This window comes from Benincasa hispida, chromosome 3 (genome assembly GCF_027475165.1).
Source record: "Benincasa hispida cultivar pf3 chromosome 3, pf3_genome.v1.1, whole genome shotgun sequence".
Lineage (NCBI taxonomy): Eukaryota > Viridiplantae > Streptophyta > Magnoliopsida > Cucurbitales > Cucurbitaceae > Benincasa > Benincasa hispida.
In genome coordinates, this window is record NC_143480.1 from 8,736,778 (window position 1) to 8,754,923 (window position 18,146).

Here is an 18,146-nt window from a genome sequence, read left to right on the forward strand (position 1 = left end):
AAAAATCAATTTCCCTAAAATTCAACTAGTTAAGACATATATGGTAATTGTTAAAATCGCTACAAAACACACTTTTAATCATTATCTATTTTCATTCCAGTAAAAATACTCAATTCAAATGTCTATGCTACCTGAAGTTACATATTTAAGTTTGAAATAAAAATTTTAGGTAAGAACTTAGAAGTCCATTAGAGACCCATAATGCTCCACGTCTCCCCCATTGGCATTTACCACACAGCAAACAGCAACTTTCCTCCACCAACCCCACTACCGAATTTGGTTGCGAAGCTGAAACAGACTACAGCATCAAATACACCAACCTCCTCACTGCCCCTCGGACAACACAGTCATGCGAGTCACAGCATCAGCAACCACTCCAGTTCTTCCTTCTCGCCCCGCCTTTGCCCACAACCATGTCCTTTCTCTTTCTCCTCTCGACATAGATCCCAATCTCCGCGTCAGTTTCCGCTACCTTCGGGCCTATGTCTCCACCAACGCCCCCCAATCTCCTTCCCCCGATCCCTTCGACGTCATTGCCACCGCTCTTTCCTCCGCCCTCATCCATTATTACCCCCTCGCCGGAACTCTCCGCCGTCACAACCACCGTCTCGAGCTGTTCTGTGCACACGGCCAAGCCGTGCCTCTCATTCGCGCCACCGTGGACTGTGAACTCGCGTCCGTGGATTACCTCGATAACCCGGATGAAACTTTTGTAGAGCAGTTGGTGCCCGATCCGGACGAGAATGAGGGGATGAACCACCCTTGTATTCTACAAGTTACGCTGTTTGAATGCGGTGGGTTCACTCTTGGGGCTTCCATTCATCATTCTGTGTGTGATGGACTTGGGGCAACTCTGTTTTTCAATGCTGTGGCTGAATTGGCCCGTGGGGCGAGGACGGTGTCGATCAAGCCAGTCTGGGATAGGGCTAGTTTGTTGAGCCCGAGGAATCCGCCCCGAATTGAAGCACCAATCGGAGATTTTTTGAGTTTAGAACATGGAAATTTGCCCTACAGTCAAGAAGTTGGAGCGGTGGTGAGAGAATGCTTCCCTGTTACGGATGATCAATTGGAGAGGTTCAAGAGCATTTTGTTCAAACAGTCTGGTTCTCGATTCACTGCCTTTGAAGCCTTGGGTGCATATATATGGCGGGCCAAGTGAGTTTAATTGTACTATTTTTGTTAATTTGAGGTCTCTGGGGCCTGGTCTTTGATTGTTCTTACTTTTGGTTTGGGATTTCTTTCCATTTTCAGAGTAAAAGCCTCGGAAATTGCAGGGAGTGAGAAGGTGAAATTCGTGTATTGGACGAACATACGCAAACAACTAAAGCCGCCATTGCCGGCGGGTTACTGGGGGAATGGTTGTGTTCCAATTTACGTAACAGTGACTGCGGAGGAGCTCAGAGAGCAGCCCATTTGGGAGACGGCGAAGAAGATACAGAAGAGCAAAATCAATATAAGCGACGAGTATGTTCGGTCGTTCATGGACTTTCAAGAGATTCATTGTGGGGATGGAATCACGGCGGGAAAAGAGGTGAGTGCGTTCACAGACTGGAGATATTTGGGACATTCGACGGTGGATTTTGGGTGGGGAGGTCCGGTTACGGTGCTGCCAATTTCTCGTTTCCTTCTTGGGAGTGTGGAGCCTTGCTTTTTCTTGCCTCATTCTTCTGCAATTTCGAGTGTGGCTGGGTTTAAGGTCTCCGTCGCTTTGAGAAAAACCGCGATGCCTGCTTTCAGAGAGGAGATGAAGAAGTTTGGTAGGGATGATTTCGGGGTTATTGACCTAAATTCACTTCTCTAATATCTGAATTTTTTAATTGTCCCACAGAAAATCTAAAAGTTTTAATTTAGCTTCCAAAATGAGCCGCAGCTCAAATGAGATAAAGTTTGATAGATGTAACTTAGCTTCATCAGTAAAATAATAATAATAGTTACAACGTTGGACCATATGACACGTTTATTTCTAAATTACAGCCACATAAAAAAAGAAAAAAAAAAAAAAAAAGATATATGCCACATCACAAAATTTTATTGAATACTTAGTCTACGCAATAATAGTTCGATAAATACAGGCGTACGGCCACCCAAGTTTTTTTTTAAAAAAAAAAATATGTGAAAAATCAAGACACTGCTGTAACTTAGAGGGAATATAAATAATTTTTTGAACAAAACTCAATTTTATGGTCGCACTCAATATAAAATTGCGAAGTCATAATTTTGTTTTTAAAAAGAATAATTTTTTTTACTAATTTTTTTATATAGGAAAGAAGTAGGGAGTATAAGAGTTGGGTGCAATCTCGATGCTCTTAAGTGATAAATTATCTTGATTTATGCTGATGAATTGTCTACCTTTAAAAATATAAGACAAAATTCAAACATTTAATTTGATCGAACATCTATATAAATTGATGAAATTATAATTGAGTTCTTAAATGTTGTGATGTACATCAATCACCTTTGAATTATAAAAATGATTATAAACCAATCTTTAAATTATGACTTACCCCAAATTACTTTATAAAATATGATACTAAAATAATGTTTAGAAAGATTTGGTTTCAAGTCAACGTTGCCCTCTTAATTTAAGTAAGTAAAGCATACAAAATTTTGAGGGTTGGTGTTGGTGGTATTGTGCGTGAGAGTTGATGCAAAGAGATGTCATGGCTACTCATTTCTAAGATAGAAAAGACTTATTATTATTATTATTATTATTATTATTATTATTATTATTATTATTATCATCATCATTATTATTATTATTAGTATTATTTTGTTGTAAAATCGATGAGCAATACAAAGAAAATAATTGAGAAATTATAAAAATAAATATAATAAAATAACAAAATAACAAAAATTAGAAAATATAGAAGGATGAAGTTCTCCACCACTTTGATTTTTCTCCGGCAAAGATGCATGTCACTACAATATCTCTAATAAACCATTATTTATAGACAAATGTGACATTTCATGGATATTAAGGGTGTTACAATGTCCTTAATAAGCCACTATTTATAGACAAATGTGACATTTCATAGATATTAAAGGTGTTACAATATCCCTAAAAGTCACTATTTATAGGCAAATGTGATATTTCATGGATATTAAGTGAGCTTTGGCATTAAACATATGGAATAATCATAGATTGACACTTGGTTTGATGAAAGAATGACATTAATCCTTTAAGACCTTAGGCATTTGAACATCTATTTTCTTATATTTATAATAATTTTCAAATTCTTTAATGAGTATCATTTTTCTATATTTTCCCCTGAGGAATTTATCATCCAAATTATAACATTTTCTTGACCTTTGCTTTTAAACTATCTTTGGAGTAGATATCCGATGCAATTTGAGATAGAAATTGAGATTTGAAATATGCATGACAACGATTTGAAATGATGCAACAATGTTTGGATATGAATTTTAGTTCTAGGTCACCACCAAACCATTTCAAGTTTCAATTTTCATTTATTGTTATAACTGATTTTTTTCCCAAATTTAATTTTGAAGCAATTATAGAATGCTAGATATAAACTTGATCACTTTAAGAAGAATATGAATATTTTTTATAAAAAATGCAAAACGTTAGCTCTATATATATATATATATATATATATTCTAATCTAGTCTTGATGGAAATGTATGGTATGACCAAGGTAATCTAGCCTTGATGGGTATTTGTATGATATGACCAAGATTTAAAATATCGATGTAGATGGAAATATCGAAGTCTCAATTTTACAGAAATTTATATTGATAAGTTGTCGGTTTTGCAGGATATTTTTGAAAAAAAAAAATAAAAGGAAATTTAAGTTAAAAATTAAACATTATATGATTTTCAAGCAAATTAACAAACTTATTATTTATATTTTATTTTTACGAGTAGTATTACGATACTTATTTTTTGTGTTTCGTATATTTTCTCACCGGTATTGTAAAATATCAATTCACTCATAAAATGTAAAAATATCGAATTTAATATGAGTAGGCTAAAAAGAACACAGGAAGCAATAAAGCAGAAGTCGGACTGAAATCTATCCTCTCTTATCCGCAACCTAACAAACCAATACAAGCCATTTATTAAAGTTGGGAACGAATCACCAAGGATTCGCACCCAGACCAGAACTCAGCGATGGCGTTCGCTCTTGGAGGATCTTCCTCAACTGCGATCTTGGCCTCTCGATCCCTCTCTTCTCCCTCCCCTAGGCGTTTCGTCCCTCTGCTCTCTCTAACCCCAGGTACATTTCCATAGAAATTAATCAATCTGCACTGTTTTCAATCTCTTCTTTATGTACTCTTTCGCTTCTTCCCTATTCCCGTCTTTTAATTCGTCTTTGATGTCTCCCGTTTCATTGTTTATTTCTTTTACTCGTCTCTTGAAGCCTAGTATTTGAAATTCTTGTGACGCGATTCTTGAGTTTCAGCTGTTCTCATCGAATTTTAGAGATGTAAGCAATTGGTAATTTTGCAGGTCATGGTAATGGGAAGAAGTCTATTGGGAGTATTAGGATTCAGGGGAAGAAGGGAAGGCCTCAGGTTCAATGCAATGTTGCGACTGAAATAAACACTCTTGAGAAGGTTTGTTACCCCCACCCACCTAGAATTTAGTTTGGTTCTGAGTATACAAGCTGCATTCATGAAGCTGTTTAAAACTTATAACTGCTTTTCGCTTTCCAGTTCCAGTAAGCTAACTGTATACTGCATTGTGAATATGAGAGCCTAAATGCATATGGAATGCTATCTGGTTCTAATAAGCGTTTTAAGCCTTTCCGACTAGCTTAACAATTTCTTGAATTTTGCATTTAGTCGGGGAAAGTGATTGATAAGATCTTTACTGATCAATGAACTATAAGGATCTCGATTTAAACAGTTCGGGGGGGGGGGGGGGGGGAATGAACGTAGAAAATTATTGGATTTGTTTCAAGATCATACGAGTGAATAATATATTCATGATTTTTCAGGCCGCGAATATCTCAAAAGAGAGTCAGAGACCTGTTTATCCATTTGCTGCTATAGTAGGGCAGGATGAGATGAAACTATGTCTTCTCCTTAACGTTATTGACCCAAAAATCGGAGGTGTTATGATCATGGGTGATAGAGGTACAGGAAAATCAACCACTGTTAGGTCCCTGGTTGATTTGCTCCCTGAAATCAGAGTTGTGTTTGGGGATCCCTACAATTCTGACCCTGAGGACCCTGAATCAATGGGTATTGAAGTGAGGGAAAGTCTGGGGAAAGGAGAGCAACTTTCAGTGGTGATGACCAAAATCAATATGGTCGATCTGCCATTGGGTGCTACCGAAGACAGGGTTTGTGGGACTATTGACATTGAAAAAGCACTTACTGAAGGTGTGAAGGCATTTGAGCCGGGCCTTCTTGCTAAAGCTAACAGAGGTATTCTCTATGTGGATGAAGTAAATCTTTTGGATGATCATTTAGTTGATGTCCTACTGGATTCTGCTGCCTCTGGTTGGAACACAGTTGAGAGGGAAGGCATTTCCATTTCCCATCCTGCTCGATTCATTTTGATTGGTTCAGGAAATCCAGAAGAAGGAGAGCTTAGGCCACAGCTACTTGATCGGTTTGGAATGCATGCACAAGTTGGTACTGTAAGGGATGCAGAGTTGAGAGTGAAGATTGTCGAGGAGAGGGCCCGATTCGACCAGAATCCTAAGGAATTCCGTGAATCTTACAAGGCAGAGCAAGAAAAGTTGCAGCAACAAATTTCTTCAGCTAGGAGTTCCCTCTCTTCTGTGCAGATAGATCAGGATTTGAAGGTGAAAATCTCCAGGGTTTGTGCTGAGTTGAATGTTGATGGATTGAGAGGAGACATAGTGACAAATAGAGCTGCAAAGGCTCTTGCAGCTCTAAAAGGAAGAGATAAAGTTGCTGCTGAGGACATAGCTACCGTCATTCCCAACTGCTTAAGACATCGTCTTAGAAAAGATCCATTGGAGTCTATTGATTCTGGTTTACTTGTCATTGAGAAATTTTATGAGGTATTTAGCTGAGAAAGTTGATACAAATGGCCTTCTCTTTGCAACTCTTTTTGTAAGTTGTAACAAAGTGACACCAGTGTGCTTTTTGTAGTGTTTCCCTTTCCATTTATATGAGCAGAATTTCACAGATTTCCAATGCTCATGTAATTTAATTTTTATCTATATAGAGAGAAATCTATGATATTTACTGCTGTAAAGCGTGGTCCAATTATATCCCCTTAGAACTTCGTGCATCCTATATTTCATTGGAGTATTTCATTTTCAATTCAACAGTAAAATCAATGTTGCCATCGTCTACAAGAAAAGGTCAAGTTGAAGAACATATTTACATTGAAGGATTATCTAGATTAGCAGTGAAGCATCCGCAGCACAAACAGTCGATTTATCATTTACAATAATTTATTTTTGCTACTAAATCAAATTCGCCACTCTGATCACCATCAATAAAGAACTTTGGAACTATAGACAATGGTAATGTTATCATCTAAAAGAACGAATGAGTTCTGAACCCGGGTATACCTGCCAGCCCTGTTAATGGACGGCTGCTTAAGCTCTCTATGCCATGAATCATGTTCTGCAATTACAATATCAGAGGCCTTAAAGTTATAGAGAGTTCTCCAAGCATAGATCAAAAACGAAAAGAGAGATACCATTGAAGATGATATGCTGGCAACTGCAGCGAGTTTATTCCGAGCATTCACTCTCAAAGAGAACTTTCTCAGCACATGATACTGGTGGCTTCCTCTATTCTGGAATTTTATTTCTGGCTCCAAATGAGTGCAATAATCTTTGGAATCTTCTACCTTTTTATTCATATCAAACATTAACATCGAAATTTTATTTCAGTTAATGTCTGACTTTGATACCATACTAACACAGGACTATAATATAGTCTACACTTCAACAATATTCTCAATTCTAAGGCATAATAGTATCTTTAGCTACGACTCTTGGAACCTTGAAAATAGGGCTTTGCTCCAGAAAAGGTGGTGAGCTTTGGAGTACTATTGATGCAGCCCTTATCAAAATCCCAGCAGTTAAACCCCATATCACATACTTCTTATTCTCGGTTTCGTAATCAAAGAAATGAACAAGGTATTTGCATCCCATCCACTCTCTTTCCTCCGATCTCCGATTTTCATCCTGCATCAGATGTTTTAAGAGAACATCTACGTTGAGATTTCAATAAAGGGTTCAAGAACATAACAATTACTAGAAAATAGTTATATTTTTAGTTATCCACCAAACGAAAATAATAACCTTAATAAACATATCAAGTGGAGCATCAAATACTTCATCCACTTCAGCAGGATTCGGACTGGGAGTGAATGCATTTCTTTCATTCACAATGCCGATAACAGGAACCACTCTTAGGAGATGCTGCAAAGAAAAAGAAGGTCAACATGTATTGAACTGATCATCACAATCCCTAGTAAGTAAATGCTTCTTGCTGCAGTCAAAAATACTAAAATTCTGAAGGCTGGCCTCTGAGAGTCTAACAAAGCTGATCAACTCAGAGATGATCCAATGCTGGTGAATCCTGGACATTAAGGTTATGCAATAGTTCTTGTTCTTCCACTAAAAAAAAGTGAGTTTTCTTGATAAAACTTTAAGTTCTTCAAGTCCCAAAGGAACAAAAGACTTACTATTGGTGTTTCCATAAGCCAAGCGTAGTTACCTAATGACAGAAAGCATTAGAAACGGAAGCAGCAAAGTTTTAATCCCATCCACAAATTGCTTCTATAAGAAAAAGGAAACGTCTTGGAGTTTCCATCACTTTATGTTAAGAAGCCCTAACAGCGATGAAACCAAACTCCAGATCATCAGAAAACCCTAATGTACTAGCAAATAAACCTTCTAACATTCCCTAAATCCTCATTTTCTTTCGAACATTGGTTATTTATAGTTGGGATTAGCAGAAGCTTACATATAATTCTTGAAGCAGGATCATTTCATGCATTAGGGTATCAAAATTTGCAACCTTGACTTGATTTGATCTTCAATATTAACCAATTGTTTCCTATGATCTTAGAATTGAGTCTGTTCTGCACCCCACCAGAAGGGCGCCTCTTGAACAATCGAATACTTATCAGTTATAGCAAGTCCAGAAAATTTGTGGGGGAGAGAGAGTACATACCTTAGACAAGAATGGTTCGAGAACAGTAACAACATTTACGAGCGAAGGATCCAAGCCAATCTCCTCTTTTGCTTCTCTCGTCGCAGTCGCCCCATCGTCCTCATCTCCTTCCTCTGCTTTTCCTCCAGGCAATGCAACTTCACCTGCAAACAAATTCGATCCCCAATTATAGCTGAACGACGAATAAAAGGTACGAATCCGTTTCCATTTTCGGACGAAAAAGCAAAGCAAATTCCAATTCCCATATTCTGTTCTTTTTTGTATTTTCCTCTTAGATTCAATCGAAATCAAAAGGAGCAAACTCCCAAAAACTGCACTGACCCGAGTGAGTAGACAACCTCGAGGATCGTTTGGTGAGGATGACACGCAGATCGCCATCATTCCCTTCAAAAAGGCAAATCAACACAGCCGCTCTCTTGGGTCTGAATCTCTCTGGGTCTTGAGAAATTGGAGTGGCTGATTCAGGGAAACCCACTTGAGAGACAACCTTTCCCTTGCTCTCCTCACTGGTTGGCTCCTCTATATCGTCCAACAATGGAGGCGGTTTGTAAAGGCGGAGTTGCTGTGCCAAAGCGACTAATCTTCTTGAGCACCCAGAAGAGTCCGCAGAAGATTCCATGAGTTTTGAGACCCGAGTCGTGTACAGAGATGGTTTCGATAGCCTTCTTAATAATGAAATCATGAATTTAAAGCCCTTCAGATTTCTTCACAAATAAACCATCAATAAGTGAGACTGTCCGCTATCTACAACTATTGGTGTGGCTTTGGCCTTCTCCAGCTTTAGGCATTGCCTTGTACGAGGAGTTTGATTCTGGGCTCTGCGATTGGAAGAAGGGGACTCACAAGCTTTCTTTTAGTTTATCAATGGGTGATAAAATCGCTCTTTCCACTGTTTACGCGACACGTTAAAATACCTAACTGAATTGGCTCATTATCCACTTATTGCTTCTTCACGAACATAGATCGCTAAAGAGGACAAGTGCTGTAAGTTGCAACAGACCATAACTTTACAGGAAGGGATGTGAATGTGACTAGATTACCATACAAAAGTTTCCTTCTTTATATTATTGTTGTTTAGATACAGGGAAAGAAAGATGGATTTTAAGCCATTTATGTTGGTTACATAACAACCTCAAGCTATCAAATAATTTCAAAATCATTAACACTGTTCGTATCATATACATTATAACTTAAGTAATACTGTCTTTCTTTTTCTTTCAAATATACATAACAAGGAAAAGGAAATGAAATGTAAGAAATAATGACATGGGGTCAGACTGCATGCCAATAATACATTACCTCACACCACTCAATGAATGAACATCATCAGAAATGACATACAGAAAATAAATGGCTTCTACATCTTTTATTTTTTTTCTCTGGCTTTCTTTGATAAAAATATGAACACGTTTTGCATTCTATAAATGGCATCGATTAGGACGTTGTTTCTTCTTTCGTAGTGTTCCCTTTGTCATTTTTAATGCTTTCTTTGACGCCTTTTTCTTCCATAGTCAGTTTCTCGGTTGCTGGATAAGACAACCTCCGAGCCTTTGAAGTTGATTTCCCATTTGGGGAAGGTGGTTTGATCGAAACTCGTGCTTTAGGGGATGGTGAATTTCTCTGACTGACTTTGCTCGATTGCCTAATTGTAGATTTCTTTGGACTAACGAACTGAGATGGTACACGGCTTTCCCACGGACGAGCAGCTATCCATCGTTCTTTCCAGCTCCAACCCCAATCAGCTTTACCAAGTTCGTCCTTACCCAACCCATACATCTCATTGGAGTTTGCTCTCCACTGAAAATTTTAGAACATTATGAAATGACCCTTTGCTAGATTTTATAGATGGAGATTCCGGGCACCCTGATGTATAAAATGCAACGTTTTAAGTGATTAGCATACCTGATGTGAGAATGCATATGCCATAGCACGCTCGCGTTTAACAGCTGCTTCTTCTCTCTCATGTATCCTAGAAAGAATCCCGTCCATGGAGTCTGCACCCCCACACCACGCCACCTGCAATCCGTTCAAACTACTGCTTAACAACCAATGAGGCCACGATCATTTGCTCTTTGTGAAGGAAAAATGGAAAAATTAACTAATATGGCCAATGATGGAACTTGATAGACCTCAAATCTCTCAAGTATGCAGCAGAAATAAAATGAGTCAGATGTAACCATGAAACTTCAGAACAATACCAGATTATATCAGACCCTCCAGCCATAACTAGAGACTAGAGTCATCGAAAAAAGGTCAAAGTAAGCATAATTGATTTAAACACACGAATTTCTAGTCTATAAATAAATCGATTGCAATTTTCAAACACCTTTCTTTTCTTCCCCATTAAGAGGAAAATCTGAACAATCCTTTTTAATTTTGTCAATTTCTTTGGAGGCATCTAGACTTGCATTAACTCTAGCTGTTGAACATTGTCATTAACAGAAGTTAGTCCCTATATAGCAGATTGCTCGTGGCATCGGTTGCAAAATAGGTTAATGGTCTGGCTTTAAGCTTCCTCCAATGGTAATCTTCTTTCTTTCTTTTTTGATCTCTCCTAATTGAAAGAATTGACAAGCTCCAAATATGAAAGAACACTTCACTTTCGAAAGGAGGCTGAACCACCCTTTTCAAACCTTATGTTTTCTTTTGTTCTATGCCTAATAACGTAGCTAATTAAACCTAAAAGCTTTCCAAAGACTTACTGTGAACTCGTTAAAAAGAAGAGGTGGCACTTGGTTAAATGGGCAAAAATATGATTCCTCCGTGATTTTCTATGGCTTGGGTTCAGTAACCTCTAAAATAAAAACTGCTCTCTTCTTTCTAAATGGCTTAAGAGGATTCACCATCAGACAGAGGCTTTGTTGAAGAAAAATATAGTTTCTAAATTTTGCAACTCTAAAGATGAACAATTCCCGAGAATTATCCTCGTTCTCATCCCTAAAGGACCTTGAAAGTAGATTTTTAAACTAAAAGATTGGATATTCGATATAATCAAAGGCATGGTGGATATCAACCTCCAGCTTTTGGAATGATAATTGGATTGAAAATGACTCTCTCAAGTTCATCCTGAAGGCTTTCTCCTCTTTCAAACCATAATGATTGATCCATCAAAGGATCTCGGAATCTCTCTGCTCTTGATCGAGTGAGGTTCATAAGAGAGCCAATGCACATTTAAGCATTCAAAAAAGGAGGTATCTCTCCCCTGGTTGGGGTTATTTATGTAAAAGAGATGCTGAAACTTAAAGAGTCAAGTATTCTTAAAATATCGTTTTGCCAAGCGACTCGGGTATCTTAAGCTTCTCAACTTCAATTGGTGCACAGTTCTCCACACCAATAGCCTCTCCTCACATTTGCTCTTGATGGTCATCTAGGCAAATGAGAGAGGGAAATTCCGTGGTTGCAGCTTATCAGAATTTCTTTTGGCATATATGGCTTGAACAAGCTTTTTGTGACTACAAGCTTAGTTTTCCCTGTGCCATTTCAAAGAGCTTTTCCTAGTCTTATTCAGCTTGAAAGAAAAAGAGAAGATGATCATTAAGCCATGTGAAAAAGAAAACGATCAAGAAAGGCCATGGTTTTATTGGTAATTGTAGGATGCACAAAACAAAATAGAAAATAAGAAATGTATATCGGGAGCAAAATCAAGTAAATGTGAGAACATAAAACACCTGGGAGAAGCAGTGGACTGACCTCTATATCATGAAGCTTAGCCTCAAGTTTTCGTTGATTTTCTAATCTTTTTTGTCTCTGTCGTCCCTCTGTCACCATACAAAGTCGACGAGCCTTAATTTGAGCCTGTATATTGCTCCAGGAATGAAGATAGCCTAATGTAGATGTAGCATGCTTTCTAACGGAATTGCCTTGAGTCAGATTCTGCAGTCTGAAGGCCCCTTTCAAGCGACGTAAATTTTTCCTGGCCTATAATATGTAAAAATATAGTAGCATTAACAGCTATGTGAACACACAAGATAATAAAATGCTGCCTGCAGCCTAAAGCCTACTATGCTTATTTATAAAATATAATAGGTAAATTAGGTTCTCCTATTATTGCAAGATCCGGGGAAACGAAACTTTCTCTATATATATCCCATCAATCCTGGTTATGAAATATAGCAATAATAAACACCATGTTTAAAAAGGCATATGGGTAAGAAACATAAGAAGCATGTGAAATTAATAAACCCAGAATGAAGAATATATTTTAGAGGGGAAGAAGGCCAAATAGAAATAGTAACTCACACAATATGCTCGGTATGCTGTCTGAATCCGAACTGCAGCTACATCTTCAATTGGCATCCCAAGAGACTTACCGTTCCCATTAGTACCACCATTTTTAAACCTTGGGGAATCTTTTTGCAAATCATTCAATTTCTCCTGAGATGATGATTTCCATATCAAAAAAGAAAACTAATAAGATGGTAGTATATGAACTGTTAAACACCAATCTGTAAAACTTCAGTTAGTTTCCTAGCAATATTAGAAGTGCAGCTATCAAAAGGGGTAAACAGCTTGTATGACTATTCAACAGATCTTTGTTCAACCAAAGGAAATAACCCAACTAGTACTATGAAATCAATAGGAAAGACTAACTCTTGCAAATTCGACAATTCTAGAGATTTCAAAAGAAAAAAAAAATGTTAAGCATTACCAAATCAAAGTATTCCCAAAACTGCAAGAGTTTAGAACGCAATCATGAATCCCAACTAGTTTTTTTCTCTGCAAAAAAAGTTATCATATTCTAATGACTAATGAGAATTGAGTTTTACCCAAGTTTTCTTCCCCCAGGTGATCCCTTGATTGGAGAGGGGGAAAAAAAAAAAGGTATTAAATCAACCTTTGAGGTTAGCAAAAGCATACAGATGAAAAGATCAAGCTACGGCAAGCTTAAAGAACAGTCCTAACTATAAAAGAATGCTGGCACCTAATAGAACATGGAGCACATGTACATGAGAGTGAGAAAATGAGAGCTAATGGAGAGAAGTTTGTAACTTCTCCATTTTATTTCCCTTCTTTTCCATACTGAAGATCCAAGGATCATAATTTGTACAAAGAAATGAATTAAAACAGCCAGAATCTCAGCACTTATTGCATTGTCATACCTTAGTTTGTTTTGAACTGCTGGTTTTCACTTTCTTTAAGCGAATTACTGCCTTAAACCAGCGTCCAGAAACCATTTCCGCTAATAAAGCGCTTATATACTACACAAGCTAGAAACAATTCTGCGTTAGCCAAATGTCACTAATATAATCAGTAAGCAAGCGTTGACCAAGCGTTGTCTGCTTCAATAATATTTCACTGTTAGGTCTCCCCTTAAGAATTTCTTATTTGACCTGAGAATTACTGGCTCTTATGCAAATGCAAATTCTTAATGCAGATCCCACAGTAAATATTGAATTGAACTTGAAATAAACTAATCATGAAAGAAACAAAGAAAAGATGTTACCAAATGAACATTTGCATATCAAACATTCCACGCATTTCAAAATCACCAATCTCAGATCATAGCAACTAGTTTTTCAAACAGTGGGTCAAGATCACGCCATTTCAGTAAAAAACAACACAGAGATGCTGTTCCTCTGAGTCTCCGAAGAACAGCCAAAACCAGATTATAAGTTCTACTATCACAATCATCTCCACGGAAAAAATGGGAAATCCCAAAAAGAGTCATAGAACATAGTCAATAGTTACGACAACAAGCTCAAGAACCTACCAAATTTTCCCATCAGTAAGCTTCTAAGACATCAGATCTACCATTTCTTACCAAATTCAAAATCCCATATCTCAAACTTCAACATAGAAAAGGAAGTAATATTAAAAGGAAATAAATGGGGCTGAAGAATAGATATACCACAGAAAAAGCTGGAGAAGAAATCAATGGAGAGACCTTTCAAAACTTCTAATGCATAGCCACTCCCGATTTTTGAAAGAGAAGGCAGTAGACAACTGGTCCAGCTTTGTGAAGTCGTAGTAGTAAAGATGAAGGCAAGTCCTGAGGGTATAAAAGTGGTTGTTGCAATATGGATTGGCCATGGCCCATCACCAGCCTTTTTTCTCCCAAAAATTCCCAATGAAAATAGTTTTTTAAAAAAACCCTACAACAGAAAACCCTTAAAATACTCTTTCCCGCCCTCAATCAGAGGCTCAACCAACGCAACAGCTCATGAGAAGGAAGATCGTACGGTCCCCATTAAAGGGTTGGTGGGTTTCTCTACAGCGACATGGGAACGAACTCTTTGATCGAGAAATGGCGGAGGAGACGATTGAAGAGAGAGATGAATTGAGTGAAAATTTCAGGTGTAATTTGTCGATTATTGAACGAACCATAGAATTATTGAAGGAAACAGAACGTTACAAAATTGGTATTTCACCGGCACTCCTTTGCGACATCTGTACATTACGAAAATCTTGTCGGCCGTCATCCTTTTTTTCTTTTTTCCCTCTTTAATTTTCCAATCAATCACAATGTTGAAAATTCTTTTTTCAGAGACAATTTTGAAAATTCTTATCTAATAATAAATGAATGGAGGCCTGAATTTCTTTCTTTTTTATTTCTTTTCTTCCGTTTCGAACCCGAAGCTTTAAATTCTCTCTTTGATTTCATTTTCTAACCATTAAATAAAAACTCCATTGTCCTTCAAAAAGAAAATTGATATATTACAAATAATAAGTCTAATGAAACTCAACTTGTAATTTTGTATTTACTGGATCTATAAATTTCAAAAAATATGGAAAAGGTTAATCAGACATAAAATTTAAAAGTTTTTATTGGCCAATAGATTGAAAGTTTTTTAAAAGTTGAAAAAATCTAACATATGATACTGAAAATTTATAAAATTTAACAACAATTTTAATATATAAACTTATAATTCTCATTTGATAACCATTCTATTTTTAGTTTTCTATTTTTGAAAATTAAGCTTTTGCTTATAGTTTTCTTATTGTAATACCTACTTTTTTTTCATTAATTTTTTAAAATCATGCCAGATTTTATAAATTAAAAAGTATTTTTTAAAATATCTTGTTTTTAAAATTTTAGCTTAGAATACAAATATATATTCTTACAAGGAGTGAAAAGCTTATCAACAAATGAAGAGCAAACAACATCAATTTTAAAATAGAAATTCAAAAATAAAATGTCATCAAATCAGAATTTAGGGATTAATTTAGTTAGTTAACCTATAAAATGAAATATCAATTTTAGAAAACTAAAACTAATGTAAGGTTTGTACTAAAAAAATACAAATGTAATGTAATTGATAAATTATCTACTATTCAAATTCCAGCATCAGTTTATAATTTTACTAAAAATGTAATTCTAATAATTTAATAAAACGGATTCTTTATTTTTTTTTTTTAAATGTAGATTTTTGCAAGATCTAACATAATATATATAATTTTATATGTATTTTAAGTAGTGTCTACCAAATTTAAAATAGATTTTGAATGACCATTAGTTGTAAAATTTATCATCAAGATCAGTTGATTAGACTACACATAAAGATGAAATAGATGGCATAATTTGTCATGTAGTTAAAAACTTTAAGAAATGGTGGGGAAGTAATTTTAAAAAAAGAAAAAGATTGTTCAAATATAGTTTTTCTAAACCTTATCAATTTACATCATTTCACGACCACATGAATGGAAACCACTCCAGCACAATTCAAAAGTTCATTCCATGTTTTTTTTAAAAAGTTTTTGGCTAATTAAACATAATATACTATATTAATCTCAAACTTTATAATAATATATCATATACCAATTTTAAATTAGATAATAATTTCTCTTTTCTTATTAAGATTTGTAGATATAATTAATTTGTTCGTGCATGAAAATCAGTATAGGACAAATTAATTCATACTTTGATAAATAAAAATCGATACAACTAAATATGCATATTGTTTTATTGTCGATGACAATGGCTACTTCACAACCTTTGGATTTTAAACCGAATCCATTCATAAATTCCTCTTTCAAATCATGAACAAATAAAGTTGGGGCTTCTATCTAATGACAACAAAAGCATAAGACAATCATATCACAATCCAAAAACTATACGGTCTTTATTTTTCATAATCCACATAATTAATCAAAACTTAAGCTTATTTCCTCTCAGGAATGAAAATGCTACACTTATAAGACAACAATAGAAAAATATTAAAAGCTCACCATGGAGAAATTAATCTCCAAGTTCTTTAACTAATAAAACTCTACATTTATCTCTACACCAACTTTAAATCCAATATAATAACATTAACAAATTCAAATAAACTCTATGCAATTTTCCCTCTCTCCTCCCAAATCCACAAACTCAATTTGGCATACATCCATTTCAAGTTCGATATAAAACTCAAAACTCAACATAAGACCATTAACAAATTTAAATGAACTCAAACCAGTATAACATTTTGCTATATTTAAAAATGTTTTCAACAATTTTATCATTCAAAACAGTTATCCTATTTAACAAAATATAGGGAGAGAGATTCCAATGTAAATAATACTCTGGATAGCTAACCGTGCTCATGAAGGGGGAGAGATTCCATAAACGGCATGGTGAATAGTCAACGGATAGATATTTTAAGGATGGCCTTAGTGGAAATTGGTTTTTCAGTATTTCAGTTTTCGTTATCATCACTCCATTACTTGAATAGATGCCATATAACTATAATTCAATATGGTCCACTCATTGGTATGAAAATAATAAACATATCTAGACAAAAGCAATGAGTTAGCAATAATGAGAGATACGTTTCACTAAAAGCAAAACAAATCAGCTCTTCAACATAATCAATAGTTGCTCCTTTTACAAAATAGTATGAGATATTCTCAACTATCAATTTAACTCCCTCCTTCTCATACACCCTGCAAACATGAAAAGAGTAAGGAAAAAACTTTTTTAAGAAGTAAAAGCAAATATCAGTAACAATCTTTACGGGGAAAATCCAAGTAAAAAGTAATCGTTGAGTTGATATTTGTCAAACCTATCATCAAGTTGGTTTTGCCATCCAAATCGAAAACATATTGAGATCCAGAACACCCCCCAATTTCTATACTCAAGCGAAGTATTTTTTCTTCCTTGGGATCTTGCAGTTCTTTCATTCTCTGCAAGGCATGTCAAAACTAAGCAAAAATGTAAATCAAGATCGTTCAATGAACCCCAATACAGGTAGAACTGGTAACAAGAGAAATGCTCAAAATTCAAATTCTTTACTTGAACTTTAGAAACTAAAAGGACTAACCTAGAAAATCAAGGCCTAAATGGTATATCATAAGAGAATCTATAGGCCCGAATGGTGCACCATAAAAGAATAATCCAGAAAAATCAAGAACTAACTTAGAGGACAACAATGAAACGAATGAAGAATTCCTATGCCAAATGTATGTCAAATTCAAAAGGAAGGTTATGGGGGGCTTCTTTACTATAAATCTCTTCCCAAAAAAAATTAAAGAAGAAGCAAAGACTTACCTGAATCGTGCAACGACGAAAGTGTAGTAGCCCACCAGTCGTGGGCTCGATAGCAGCACCGAACAGCTGATGGCGTGGTGTCATGAGTATTGTCGTGGGTGCAGCGGCAGATGGTGTGGTGCAAAGAGAAAAGAGAGAGAAAAAAAACAAGAGGGAGAAGAAAAGGGGGATGACATGGTACAAAGGAGAAAAAATAGGGGGTGGGGGAAAAAAAGGGTGAAGAAAAGGGGGTTGGCGGCTGATGGGAAAAGATAGGGTTTTAATTCATCATCTCCCAACGTTTTTAAATAGCGTCGGAAAACTAGTTCTACAGACGGTAGTTGTTAAAATTATCGTTGGGAGATCATCTTTTTCCTGATGCCAAAAAAATCCTCGAAAAAAACTTTCGTCGGAAAAAATCAAATTTCTTGTAGTGTGAATCTTGCCTACTAAGGCGAGGTCCAAAGTTCAGGGTAAACCTGAGCTTACAAGATATTAGGAAGTATAGGGGTTTAGACCGGCCAACCAAAAGCTAACAAAATATATTCCAATAAGAAAACAATCA

The 18,146-nt window shown here is 36.0% G+C and overlaps 5 protein-coding genes across 20 annotated transcripts; 2 read left to right on the forward strand and 3 right to left on the reverse strand.

Annotated features, from left to right (window-relative positions):
* Nucleotides 1–261: 261 nt before the first annotated feature.
* Nucleotides 262–1,947, forward strand: LOC120072818 (HXXXD-type acyl-transferase family protein). Its single transcript, XM_039025329.2, has 2 exons — nt 262–1,155; nt 1,252–1,947. Exons 1-2 carry the CDS (start codon nt 350–352, stop codon nt 1,799–1,801), a joined length of 1,356 nt encoding a protein of 451 aa, XP_038881257.1. The 5' UTR covers nt 262–349; the 3' UTR covers nt 1,802–1,947.
* A 1,997-nt stretch (nt 1,948–3,944) lies between these two features.
* On the forward strand, nt 3,945–6,196 carry LOC120073040 (magnesium-chelatase subunit ChlI, chloroplastic-like). The gene is made up of 3 exons (XM_039025613.2): nt 3,945–4,238; nt 4,472–4,578; nt 4,962–6,196. Exons 1-3 carry the CDS (start codon nt 4,133–4,135, stop codon nt 6,009–6,011), a joined length of 1,263 nt encoding a protein of 420 aa, XP_038881541.1. The 5' UTR covers nt 3,945–4,132; the 3' UTR covers nt 6,012–6,196.
* A 127-nt stretch (nt 6,197–6,323) lies between these two features.
* LOC120073042 (nudix hydrolase 15, mitochondrial-like) lies at nt 6,324–9,289 on the reverse strand. Of its 5 annotated transcripts, none has more exons than XM_039025615.2 (6): nt 8,458–9,289; nt 8,137–8,279; nt 7,260–7,379; nt 6,957–7,142; nt 6,650–6,802; nt 6,324–6,573 (listed from the first exon to the last, which is right to left on the reverse strand). In XM_039025615.2, the coding sequence occupies exons 1-6, from the start codon at nt 8,816–8,818 to the stop codon at nt 6,484–6,486; spliced, it is 1,053 nt and encodes a 350-aa protein (XP_038881543.1). In that variant the 5' UTR covers nt 8,819–9,289; the 3' UTR covers nt 6,324–6,483. The 5 variants fall into 5 exon arrangements, with proteins under 5 accessions (XP_038881543.1, XP_090168174.1, XP_038881542.1 ...); XM_090312048.1 differs by adding an exon at nt 7,646–7,677 and having other exon boundaries at nt 6,324–6,802; nt 8,458–8,687; XM_039025614.2 differs by having other exon boundaries at nt 6,324–6,802.
* IQD9 (IQ-domain 9) lies at nt 9,275–14,658 on the reverse strand. Of its 12 annotated transcripts, none has more exons than XM_090312050.1 (7): nt 13,985–14,644; nt 13,236–13,343; nt 12,785–12,852; nt 12,376–12,510; nt 11,827–12,054; nt 10,039–10,152; nt 9,275–9,933 (listed from the first exon to the last, which is right to left on the reverse strand). In XM_090312050.1, the coding sequence occupies exons 4-7, from the start codon at nt 12,430–12,432 to the stop codon at nt 9,571–9,573; spliced, it is 762 nt and encodes a 253-aa protein (XP_090168176.1). In that variant the 5' UTR covers nt 12,433–12,510; nt 12,785–12,852; nt 13,236–13,343; nt 13,985–14,644; the 3' UTR covers nt 9,275–9,570. The 12 variants fall into 12 exon arrangements, with proteins under 12 accessions (XP_090168176.1, XP_090168178.1, XP_090168177.1 ...); XM_090312052.1 differs by having other exon boundaries at nt 13,236–13,334; nt 14,021–14,469; XM_090312051.1 differs by having other exon boundaries at nt 13,236–13,334; nt 13,985–14,469.
* Nucleotides 14,659–16,755: 2,097 nt separating this feature from the next.
* Nucleotides 16,756–17,849, reverse strand: LOC120074364 (iron-sulfur assembly protein IscA-like 2, mitochondrial). The gene is made up of 3 exons (XM_039027460.2): nt 17,603–17,849; nt 17,118–17,238; nt 16,756–16,998 (listed from the first exon to the last, which is right to left on the reverse strand). Exons 1-3 carry the CDS (start codon nt 17,684–17,686, stop codon nt 16,970–16,972), a joined length of 234 nt encoding a protein of 77 aa, XP_038883388.1. The 5' UTR covers nt 17,687–17,849; the 3' UTR covers nt 16,756–16,969.
* Between the last annotated feature and the right edge of the window lie 297 nt (nt 17,850–18,146).